This window comes from Coenobita brevimanus, unplaced genomic scaffold, assembly GCF_032717465.1.
Source record: "Coenobita brevimanus isolate Jiangsu-jjx unplaced genomic scaffold, ASM3271746v2 jjx.HiC_scaffold_1055, whole genome shotgun sequence".
Classification (NCBI taxonomy): domain Eukaryota; kingdom Metazoa; phylum Arthropoda; class Malacostraca; order Decapoda; family Coenobitidae; genus Coenobita; species Coenobita brevimanus.
Genome location: NW_027641865.1, coordinates 40,001 through 52,389, shown reverse-complemented (window position 1 = coordinate 52,389; position 12,389 = coordinate 40,001). Strand labels below are relative to the sequence as shown.

The 12,389-nt window shown below is 41.9% G+C and overlaps 1 protein-coding gene and 1 long non-coding RNA gene across 2 annotated transcripts in view; both read right to left on the bottom strand.

Moving 5' to 3' along the window:
• Positions 1-8,791: 8,791 nt before the first annotated feature.
• Positions 8,792-9,610, bottom strand: LOC145389511 (uncharacterized). Its single transcript, XR_013895479.1, has 2 exons — positions 9,563-9,610; positions 8,792-8,991 (listed from the first exon to the last, which is right to left on the bottom strand). It is a non-coding gene; the product is annotated as an uncharacterized LOC145389511 (long non-coding RNA).
• Positions 9,611-11,055: 1,445 nt separating this feature from the next.
• LOC145389512 (uncharacterized) overlaps positions 11,056-12,389 on the bottom strand; it is a 3,133-nt gene continuing 1,799 nt past the window's right edge. The window contains exons 3-4 of the mRNA XM_080264790.1: positions 11,781-11,969; positions 11,056-11,090 (exon numbers count right to left, since the gene is read on the bottom strand). Coding sequence (XP_080120916.1) covers positions 11,056-11,090; positions 11,781-11,969 — 224 coding nt within the window. The remainder of the gene's footprint in view (positions 11,091-11,780; positions 11,970-12,389) is intronic.

Sequence of the window (12,389 nt, the reverse complement as noted above, 5' to 3'; positions counted from 1 at the left end):
TTAATGCTCAAACTAACAACAAAACATTCAGGACTCATAAGGATAATGCAATGGCAAAAACAGGTTAAATATATGGTTAACTGCAATAGCCTCTATTAACACGAAATTAGCAAGAGTAAATTTATCTAAGTCAGCCATGATAAAATGAGAAAACCGGATAATGCTCAGTGAATGCAAGATATATTATTACAGATACAAAATATTATCACTACTGGCTGACACCAAAAACACATGAATTACAAAAACCTCACTAGGCCTACGAATTAACACCTTATGCTATACAGTACAAGAAAAAATGCAATAACACTTATACTCAAATTACACAGCTGCTAGATGGTTAGAGACTTCCTGAGCACTCACAATAATAATAACAACTGTACAGGGGAGGACAGAGATGTGAACAAAATGAGTAGTAGATCTAAGTGGCAATTAATGCAGAGACTGAGCTCATTATATAGGGGCCGGCAGAGCTTGATGCAACTTGTAAGAAGGACGCGCAAATGAAGCCATAGGGGACAAAGAGTTGACACTCCTGCTCTGAACAACAGAAAGAACGACTTACTCTACTATAAGGGTAGAAGGGGGGAGTGAGGTAGAACACGCTCGTGATCAAACATGCAGCATACTGTACGTTAGAATTACACAAAGGATGATGAAATCATAGGCTTTGTAGCAATATATATATATATATATATATATATATATATATATATATATATATATATATATATATACATATTGTTACATAGCCTATGATTTCATCATCCTTTGTGTAATTTTAACGCACAGTTGCTGCATGTTTGATCACGAGCGTGTTCTGCCTCAGTCCCCCCCTTCTACCGTTATAGTAGAGTAAGTCGTTCTCTCTGTTATACTTTGCGGGATTTTCATCTCTTTGTCCCCGTGGCTTCATTTGCGCGTCCTTATTACAAGTTGTATCAAGCTCTGCCGGCCCCTATATAATGAGCTCAGTCTCTGCATCATTGCCACTTAGATCTGCTCCTCATTTTGTTCACATCTCTGTCCTCCCCTGTACAGATATTATTATTGTGAGTGCTCAAGAAATCTCCAACCATCTAGCAGCTGTGTGTAATTTGAGTATAACTGTTGTTGCATTTTTTCTTGTACTGTGTAGCATAGGTTTAATTTGTGGGCCTAGTGAAGTTTTTGTAATTCGTGTGGGGTTCTTTATGTCAGTCATTTTTGATAATAGTTTGTATCTGTAATTATTTATCTGGCATTCACTGAGTATTATCTGGTATCTCATTTTATCAGGGCTGACTTAGATAAATTTACTCTTGCTAATTTCGTGTTAATAGAGGCTATTGCAGTTAACCATATATTTAACCTGTTTATTTGCCATTACATTATCCTTATGAGTCCTGAATGTTTTGTTGTTAGTTTGAGCATTAAACTTTAACTTGTAATTTTACCTAACTCTTTTGTTTTGAACCTGGAACTTTACGGGACATTAGTGACTCTTCGTATTCTCACTTAAAGTGTACATTATCTTTCTCTGTTCCGTAACTATATATATATATATATATATATATATATATATATATATATATATATATATATATATATATATATATATATATTGATATATATATATATATATATATATATATATATATATATATATATATATATATATATATATATATATATATATATATATATATATATATATATATATATAGATAGATAGATATATTGTATATCCACTTTGTCTGGGGCCACCTCTTCATTTTCTTACCCCTCTGACATCCTGATGCCCGTCATTAAGATTTCTTCAGGGATCGTATTCTGTGCGCTCACTGGTCTCAAAACCCACAAGGCGTATGGAACTGATGGGGTACCTCCTGTTGCTCTCAAAAGCTGCGTCCGTGCTGGCACCCCGTCTAGGTAAACTCTTTTGCTTATGTCTGTCAACTTGTGCCTTACCTTTTTTCTGGAAGACTGGTTATATATATTTATATATATATATATATATATATATATATTTATATATATATATATATATATATATATATATATATATCGTTTCATTCGTTTCATTTTCAAAGGCTCCAACATGCTTGCATGCGCCGGCCTCGGTCACCTAATGACGGCTTTCCACGCTGCACGATCCATTGCAGCCTCCCTGTTAAGTCCCTTAACCCTGAGGTCACACTTAATGACCTCCTCCCATTTCTTTCTCGGTCTACCCCTCATAACCCCACCCCTAATATTAACACTTCTCACCTTCCTCACTTAATTATCATCCCCCATCCTCTCCACATGTCCAAACCATCTCAATCTAGCTTTCCTTATGACAACACCAATACACTCCAGTCCCATCCTACCTCTCAACTCTTCCATCGTAAACCCAGCCCCCCGGACCTTGCACGCAGGGACGCACTACACATCCACCTAATCATTGTCATTTCTGTACGTCTGAGCCGGCGAATATCCTCCTCCTTTACTGCCCAGGTCTCACTACCATACAGCATGACTCTCCTAACACATACTGTATACAAAGACCCCTTTGCACGTAGGGAGAGCCCTCTCAGTATCAGAAGAGGCAAGAGCTCCCTGAACTTCTTTCAACCATTTCTCACCCTAGCCACAGCACTAGCTCCAGCCCCACCTCCAGCACACAACATATCTCCCAAATAACAAAACTCTTCCACACACTCAAGAGATTCACCAGCAAGTTCAGTCCTTTCACGGCTGACAATCTCCACCTGCTCTCCCCGACACACCGTACACATAAAATCAGCATTATCTCGCAGTCTACCTCTGATACCACTACATCTCTTGTGCACCCATTTATCACAAACACCGCACAAGATTGAATTACTTCCCACGCCCTTGTGGCAAACTGCACATGGCCACTCTCCCTCGTCTTTGACAGTACCGCCACCAATCCTAGATATCATCACTTTTGTTTTATCTGCATTTATCCTTAAGCCCTTGTGCCCCATACCATCTCTCCACTTCCTAAACCTTTCCACCGCCTCCCTTTCTCTCTCTGCAATCAAATCATCAGCATACAACATCTCCCACAGGAGTCCATTTCTAAAGTCACGTGAGAGGGCTTCAAGTACCATGATAAACAACATGGGACTCAAAACTGACCCCTGATGCAAACCAACGTTCACGGAAAACTCAGCACTCAAATCTCCATACACTCTTACCTGGGCACGAGCATCCACATACACAGCCATAACCACCCTAACCAGCCACTCCTCCAAGCCAAGCTTTCTGCTTGCCCGCTTCACCACCTCTCTAGGGACTCTGTCAAAGGCCTTTTCCATATCATCAAACACAAAATAAAGATCCCTTCTCCTACCAAAATATTTTTCCTGAAGCTGTCGAACAATGAATATGGCATCAGTGGTCCCCCTACCTGGCATAAACCCAAACTGCATCTCATCAATATTCACTCTTTCTCTAATCATACCTTCTAAAACTCTCTCCATTACTTTCATTATCTGATCTAAAAGATTTATACCTCTATAATTTCCTCTTTCCAGGGCATCACCCTTCCCTTTATACACATTTACAATTACACACTTCAGCCAATCATCTGGGACAACACACTCATAAATAATCATATTTATCAGGTCAGTGACTAACCTCACCCCTATATCTCCTTAGGCCTTCAACATTTCGGCAGTCAACCCAGACACACCTGCTGCCTTCCCCACCTTCATCCTGTCTATTGCCTCACTCACAGTAGCAGCATCAATCAAAGGCCAAGGCCCAAACACTGGATCTGCTGGCTCCAAACCTTCCCTGTCCCAGTCAAACTCCTCATTCAACAACCAGCTATAATAGTCTCTCCATGCATCTTTAATATCCTCACTGTTCACCACTACCCTTCCTTCATCATTCTTCACACACTGCTTACCTATAATATCCCGATTATACCTCTTCATCTGATTTGCCACCTTAAATATCATATTTTTCCTTTCCCCATGATTCAGGTTATCAAGTAAAAGTCTCTGTGACTCAGACTTTTCCTTGTATACCTCTCTTCTAGCTCTACGCTTGGCAGCCAAGTATTTCTCCTTGCTACCACCCTTCTTCCATTCCCGGAAAAGCCTTCTTTTCTCCCTAACTACAGCTTCTACACCCTCATCCCACCACCAAGTTACTTTATGTCTTGGTGGTCCTCTTGTCCAACCGCATGTTACATCAGTAACTCTCAAGAGATTGTTCTTGAGGGCTCTGTACGGTTCATTAACGCCTCTGTCTATGGCTTCCTGTTCAGCCACCACTCTCCTCATCTCGCTATAGAAGGCATCCCTTACTACTTGGTTTTTCAGCTTCCATATTTCCCTCCTGGGTACATAAGAATTCTTTTTCATCACTCGTTCTTTAAGCAACATATCACAAATCAATAGTTTGTGCTGCAGCACACACTCCTCACTTCCTATTACTTTAACATCCCTCACTAACCTCCTATCAGGCCTCCTAACCAGAAAATAATCTATCTGACTGCTATTTCCCCCAGACTCATATGTAATTAACCTACTCTCTCTTTTCCTAAAATATGTGTTGCACACAATCATGTCCGTTGCCTCCCCAAACTCGAGTATCCTTTCCCCTTCCGCATTCCTTATACCATACGCACATCCCCCATGTACTCCTTCATAACCTTGTGCTGCTTCACCTACATGACCATTTAAGTCCCCTCCCAAAACCACTATTTCATTATCCCGCATACCACCTACTACACGTATTAAATCATTCCAAAATCTATCTTTCTCTGCTTCATCTAATCCTGCCTGTGGAGCATATGCCGATATAACTGAAGCTATCTTTTTACCGAATAGAATTTTCACTACCAATATCCTATCGCTTACTCCTATAACATTCATAACCTATTCCACCCATTTCTCTGCAACCATCACACCAACACCTCCATATCCGTCTGTACCCCCCCTGCCAAAACAACTTATAGCAACAGTCCTTCCCAACAATCTTTCTGGCTGATCCACCCCTGTACCGGACTTCCTACAAACACGCCACATCCACCCACCTCCTACTGAATGCCTCAACGATTTCCACTGCTCTTCCTCTCAAACTTCCCACATTCCATGAACCCACCCTCATCCCCCTGGGTGATTTACTGTCCTCAGGCTTGCTTTGAAACTTATTCTTGTGTTTTGTCATATTCGGTATTAATAAAGGGAGCTAGACATACCACAGGCCCCACTCACTGCACAGTCCCAGGTCCAGGCAATGGATCTATCTATCTATCTATCTATATATATATATATATATATATATATATATATATATATATATATATATTGTGTGTGTGTGTGTGTGTGTATGTGATGAGTATACAAACGTGTTTTAGCACCAGTCTGGAAGGATCTACTCCTGTATACTTATACAAATGTTCTTCCTTCATGAAGCACGGCACATGCAAACGATAAATGCCAGCAGACGTTATTGCCCTAAAGAGCTTGATAAATACTTATCGTTATTCGGCAACCAAAGCTTACAAAACTGCCCAATTAAGGAAATACTGCTGCTGTCAGATGATTTAAAGTGCCGCGAATTATGAAACGGTGAACTGTACTGTAGATTCTCTCTCTCTCACGGGAGGAGAAAAATTTATTAAGTGACCAATGTACAGTAACATTACATTTAAATTCAAGAAAGACAGTGTTACAGTAGTTACCAAAAAGTGACCGGGTACAAGAAGGTTATTTTTCAAAATCCGAACGCAATTGTAAATAAATGTGACTGGAATTCGACTGTTCAAACACTGGATATTAACGAGGCATGGAAAAGCAATTGAATAAAAAATTGATAATAAAAGAAAACGAAGATGTCCGAAAGTATAACATGAGCAGGATTAAATAAACTTCAAGGAATTGTGTAAGTCGAAAGAAACCAGGTGGAAGCTTGGGATGGGAAGAAACCAAATGTCACCTCTGAAAGATGTTACTGCAGAAAAATATAAGAAAGATAAAATGTGATCTAAATAGACTATATTTGTTTCAAACTGCACAGTTGTAACATTGTGAGTGAGGAGCCAGTTCAGGATAGGGAAACAGTGGACACAGTAAATCCCAGCAATACAACTGAAGAAAACAGACTTTTATGAGGAATGAATTTGGATAAACCAGGAGGTTAAGACGATCGCACCAATGATCTTATTACAGATAAAGGTGACTTTGAGGTGAAGACTTTTTACAAAATACTTAGAGCAAATAATTAAGAAAAAATATGAATTAGTTCTGCTAAAGAGGCAGACCATCCAAGTGAACAAATTGGACTGTATCGACGCTACGCAACAGTTGACAAAGCACAAAGAATTTGAAGCTAAATTAGTGACGCTTTGATGGCACATACTGAATAAATGCCAGCCTGCCCCTGAATAACACCAGCGACTCGTCAGTAAGTACTTTCTGGAACAGACGAAAATCCCTGGAAAATGACTCCTTGAGCATTGTGAGGATTGGTCTTATTTTCCATTACCTGTCGTTCGGTGCAGGCCCGTAATTTTCATTCAAGTGTAGAAACCTCAGGATGGCAAGTTACCTATCACAGGCCATATACTTGCCAAAGACAGGTGTGCCCACGAGTTCATTCACCGACCAATAGTCATGGAGTGCATGTTTTCTAACATGCGCCATCAACATGGTCAGGGTGAGCCACACAAACATCTCCCCCACCTGCACAGGTGTCCAGTCACACATGTGCGTACTCTCACTGGCAGCCACGTCCACCGCACACACATGGCCTGGTGGAAATTTATCTCATCCACCAGATACTGCATTACTGCAGCCTTGAAAATTGCCTTGAACAGACTGCCATTAGTCCAGGGCCTGAGGGGAAGATCATCCTCCTGCACACCTGCACCCTTCTCAACAAATGCTGGCACAGATGGCTCAAAGCTGGCACCATCCTCCCACACAAATGTGTCAACTCTACCTATACGTGGTAGAGCCGGCCGTCTGGCAGTTACCGGACGTTTTTTCGCACGCCCACATGCTCGCCCACAGGCAGGGGGGGGGGGGAAGGAGAGGGAGAGGTGTGGAGGTGGGGGAGTAAGTGGGTGATGACTCACCTGACGCGGAACTTTCCTGGGGAGCCGCTCAGTGCTGCGTATCTCCACGTGGGGCCAGTGTGAGAAATACCACTCCTGAAGGGCCCAGTTGTGGAAATTCAGCCCATGAGGTGGTAGACTGAGGTGTTGGGGAACGCTGAAGGACGATTCGTCGGCGAGCAGGGAGCGAGAGTGTGGGGGAAACGACTCTACTATATTTATTCTGCAGGTGACTGCCAGGTCCGCGACCACCTTCCTGATGTTCTGGGTCATCTATCGCCTCCTCATCTCTGAATTCATCAATCTCATAGGCTCTCCCCTCTTCCTGGAGAAGTCTCAGAGCCTTCTCTGGCAACGGAGAGTGAGTAGGGGTCGGAGGGTGAGAGAGCTCGCTCTCCACGTGGCAGCTCTTCCTCTCCTCTGAGGACGTACTCTCGCTGAGTGTCCGAGATGATACGGTGTCGTCCAAGGCACGTCCAATCGCACTATCACTTAGCCCTTTCCCTGGCACTAAGGGCTGAATTTTCGCGGGGATCAATAAGGCAATTGGCCCTTCACACGGTGCGAGGGAATCAGACGATGACGAGAAACAAGACATGGCTCCTCACACTACCATTGCCGCATACAGACTGAACTGCGCAACCGCAGGGTACCTGGGGATCCTACCTACCCGGTAGGTGAGTGCGGTATATCACTTCACCCAGCGGCGCCGCATGCTGAATCCTGACTTCCATACACGTTAGCTGGTGGTTAAGGATTAAGGATGAAGGTGTTCAGAAATTGCGCTCTTTTATGTTAGTGTGTTTCAAGACCTAGTGTTCAGGATTCGGTAGGCAAGGTTTAAGTATTCAAGAGATGGGTGTTCGTAGTTCAAGTGTTCATTGTTCTGGTTAATGAAACAACTGATGAACACACAATTAATCAGACAAATTTCCGGAGAGGTGTGTACTTTGGTGTTCAATGAGTGTTCAAATGTAAGAGGTAGGTAATTCAGGTATCAATAATTTAGTGCTTAAAATCGAGCCTTAAGAGTGTTTTAAGATCGTGTGTTCAATAAAAGGTGATCAGAGTTTGGGTTAGAAGTAAAATCTGAACTTTAAAGGTCTGATGTATAAACAATATTTGTGTTCGAAGTTGGAGACCAGAGTGTAGGATCTGAAAGTGTATCTATCTACTGCCAGACCATGGTTTGACGGAACTCGTCTTTGTGGTTTAGAAAAAGGCTGGTGATGGTGAGGGGCCCTTCACGTGGTGGCATCTATATAGCCGGGCAACTTCGCTAACTGGTTATACGAACTTCTCTCAACTCCTTCCCTATCCTATGAAAAGAACCTGGTAGACTGCAAGATTGTAAACTGCTAGAAAAAGATTTGAGTTGGTGCCTCGTATGTCCAGTTCGGGCACTTAGTGTCGGGGGAACACTTTTCCTCTGATCCCTAGTAAAGAAACTTCCCAGTTTGGTTGCACCTGATTAGTATAGTTCCTTTGATGACTGGAATGCACAGGCTTCAGCACCAAGACAAAGCAGTGTTCCCTTGAAGAACTACCATTAAGGATTATGTTGAAAGAAGAACTGTATATATATATATATACACACACACACTTAACCTTTCCTCATAGTTCTAGTGGAAATGAATCTATATGGTACTTTTTATCACTTAAATTACCATTATTTTAAACTGGGTAAAAAATAATTATGATCTGTGTATTAGCCAGGTAATAAAAACAATATAAGATGTTGCTTTGGATTTATTCACATACATACTCGTGCACACACACACACACACACACACACACACACACACACACACACACACACACAGGATGGATATAGGTTCTAGTTCCTGTTCACGTGGGTTCAGGTCGGTTCAGCGGGTTCCATGTGTTCATAGAGGAAAACTTCCAGTCAATAAGCAGTTGATGAAGGCGGTGAGCTGTGGGGGAGAGAGAGAGACAGAGTTATAGGGATTATGGATCTTTATTTCAGGTTAGAGAGAGAGAGGGAGAGAGAGATAATTTATAGGGTTTACAGATCTTTTTCAGGTGAGAGAGAGAGAGAGAGGAGTTATAGTAGATATGGATCTTTTTTCTCAAGTTAGAAAGGTAGATAAGTTATAGAGGGTTTTGGACCTTTTTTTTCCATATTAGAGAGAGAGAGAGAGAGAGAGAGAGAGAGAGAGAGAGAGAGACAGACAGACAGACAGACAGACAGAGAGACAGATAGAGACAGAGAGACAGAGGGAGAGAGAGAGAGAGAGAGAGAGAGAGAGAGACAGAGAGACAGAGAGAGAGAAGTTACAGGGGTTGTGGATTTTTTTTTTTTCGGTTTAGAACGACTACAATGTAACAAAGTAAAATTTCTGCAAAAGTGATAATGATCGTGAAAGTAAGCTTCGTAAAACACATTTATATTAATTTAAAATAAAAATTATCAGACTCTCTCTCTCTCTCTCTCTCTCTCTCTCTCCTCCCATTAATATTTCTATATCTATCCATCGCACTCACCTCGCCAGCCTTCTGCAGCAAACACAGGAGGACCTGTAGGAGGTTTGTACCGACGAAGATATCTGCCAAGACTTGGAAGTTCGCCGCACTTGATGTGTCGACTGTGGTAGAGGAAAGGGAGATGGTCGATTAGGTCAAGTGATTAGGGAAGCTGCCTGGTGTTGAAAGGACGCAAGACAGTGTTGGATAGGGCAAGGTAATGATGAGGAAGGCAGGGTAGGGTAATGAAGATGAATGCAGGGCAGGGTAATGAAGAGAAATGTAATGAAGGATAATGAAGAGGAATGCAGGGCAGGGTAATGAAGAGGAATGCAGGGCAGGGTAATGAAGAGGAAGGCAGGTCAGGGTAATGAAGAGGAATGCAGGGCAGCGTAATGAAGAGGAATGCAGGGCAGGGTAATGAAGAGGAATGCAGGGCAGGGTAATGAAGAGGAATGCAGGGCAGGGTAATGAAGAAGAAGGAAGGGCAGGGTAATGAAGAGGAAGACAGGGATTGGCAACATAATTTAGAGGAAGGCAGGGCAGGGCATGGCAGGTGAGCCGTGTGGGGGAATGTTGGATGGGGGTGTGACTGAGAGAGAATAAATCTTTCTCACTCTAGTTCTTTTGAAATCAGTGGACTATCTTCGTCATCGACATCGTCATCACCTTATCATTATCTGAACTCTACATCTCACAAATAAAAACAAATTAGCCAGAAGATTTAAAATATTTTCCACACCACAGATAAAAACAAATAAGTCAGAAGATTAAACAGATTCGCCACACTGAACTTCTTGATGAATCCAGTTTACCAGAATAAAATGAAAATCAGTCTTCATATTAAAGGGAAGAAGTTTAGCGAATACAAGAAAAGCCGAGATGATGACATCTAACAAACAGATGGAGTAGAACGCTATGTAAGCTTGATCGCAAAAGAATAGGAGGAAATATAGTATTTTAGGAAATTAAAAGTGGCCAAGCACCAGATAGAGCCAAGGGAACTGATATAAGTCGTAGGACAGGAGAAGAGACATATTATGTCACTGTGAAGCATGGGGAAAAAGGGGTCAGGTAGGAAAGCAAAGTGATCCTGATGGTCCTGTATTGATACAAGCAGCGATCTCTGAATATTAGGGACCGAGAAAGGGTAGAAGTGCTAATGATGAACTGCTTCAAGTCTGTACAGTATGTGGAGTTAGATAACTTTGCAGAGTGAAAGAGGACATTGAAAGAGTTTGAAAGACCAGGGGCGTGTTAAGACAGACGTGGTCCAGTGGAATGGGCAAATCCGGGTATGTTACGATATAGCCAATAGAGAGAAGATGTGGTAGGAGATTGATGACAGTATGCAGATCAGAAGTGGAGTTAATGAGTGGAATGACGAGGTCTAGACGAAGGAAGAAGGATAGTGCTGAAACAGATTTTCAACTAGAGGTGTGACCATCCAGGAATGTGAGACGCCTGTATAGAATAAAGCAAATTGGAATGAAGTTGCCTATGAAAGAACGACTCTACCAGTAATCTGTGAGGGCATGAAGTGAAGCAGCTGGGGTAAACCGTGAATAGGAAGAGGATAAGTGTGAATAATTTGAAGACTGCTTTACGTAGACCATTAAATAAGACAGCTGAGAAACAGAATGAGAGTGACTGAGGTGGCTTTCTCCTGCTTTCCGGTACCACCAACCTGGAATGAGTAACATGTCGTGAGAACAGAATAGTCATAGCACTGCTACCAAAATAATATAAAGCTATGGTATGGGAACCAGGGTAAAACAGAATCGCATAAAATAAAACTATGGTATGGGCGCCAGAGTAAAACAAAATTGCATAACATTAGAATAGGATATGAGAGCCAGAGTAAAACAGAATCACACAATATAAAGCTAAGGTATGGGAACCAGAGTAATCACATAACATATGGCATGGGTATGAGAGCCAGATTAAAACAATCACATAACATAAATCTGTGGCATGACAGACAAGGTAAAACAGAGTATGAAAATCAGCGTACCGCAGAGTGACTATATGACAATGAGCGTAAAACATTGTAACAATATGAAAATCAGCTTAAGACAGAGTGACAAAATGAAACTCAGCGTAAGACAAAGTGGCAATTTGAAAATCAGCTTATAACAGAATGACAACATAAAAATAAACTGAAAATGAGTGACATTATGAAAATCAGCGTAAGAGAGAGTGACATTGTGAAAATCAGCATAAAACAGAGTGACATTACCGGTAATTTTAGCGAGGAGGTCCAAGTCTACATCCAGTTCCAACTCTGCGACGCACTCTTTCAAAAATTCCTTTATTTTGGCCAGTAGCTCTTCCGTGAGGTCTTTGCAGAGTATTGTTTTCTGGAGGCATCTTATCAAGTTGGACTGGCACGTGGGTAACAGAAGCGGCCCCGGACACGGTAACTGAACTGTAGAGGGTTCGGAGAATGGGGTTATTAGAGGCGGGGAGAAAAGAGGGAGGCAGGGAAGGCATCTGAAAGAGGGAGAAGGAAAGAGGGAGACAGCAGAGGAAACAAAAAGGACGGAGAAAAAGAGAGAGGAATTGGTAGACAGTCAGAGGTAGTGAATACTCTCCTTCATCTATTGCTTCGGCTGTGGAGGGTTAAGGAGAAGGGCAGGTGAAGGAGGAGACAAAGGAAGAATGAGAAAGACAGAGAACAGGGGAAAAGAACGGGGAGACAGAGAGAGAGGAAGAAAGGCTCTGCCTCAGATGCTGCTTTGACTGTGCGAATGGTTTAGATTTTAGAACATAGGACTATAAATGTTAGTGTACTATCTGATGCAGGTGTTGGTAGATGCAACCCATCCATTAATAATAAAATAATACA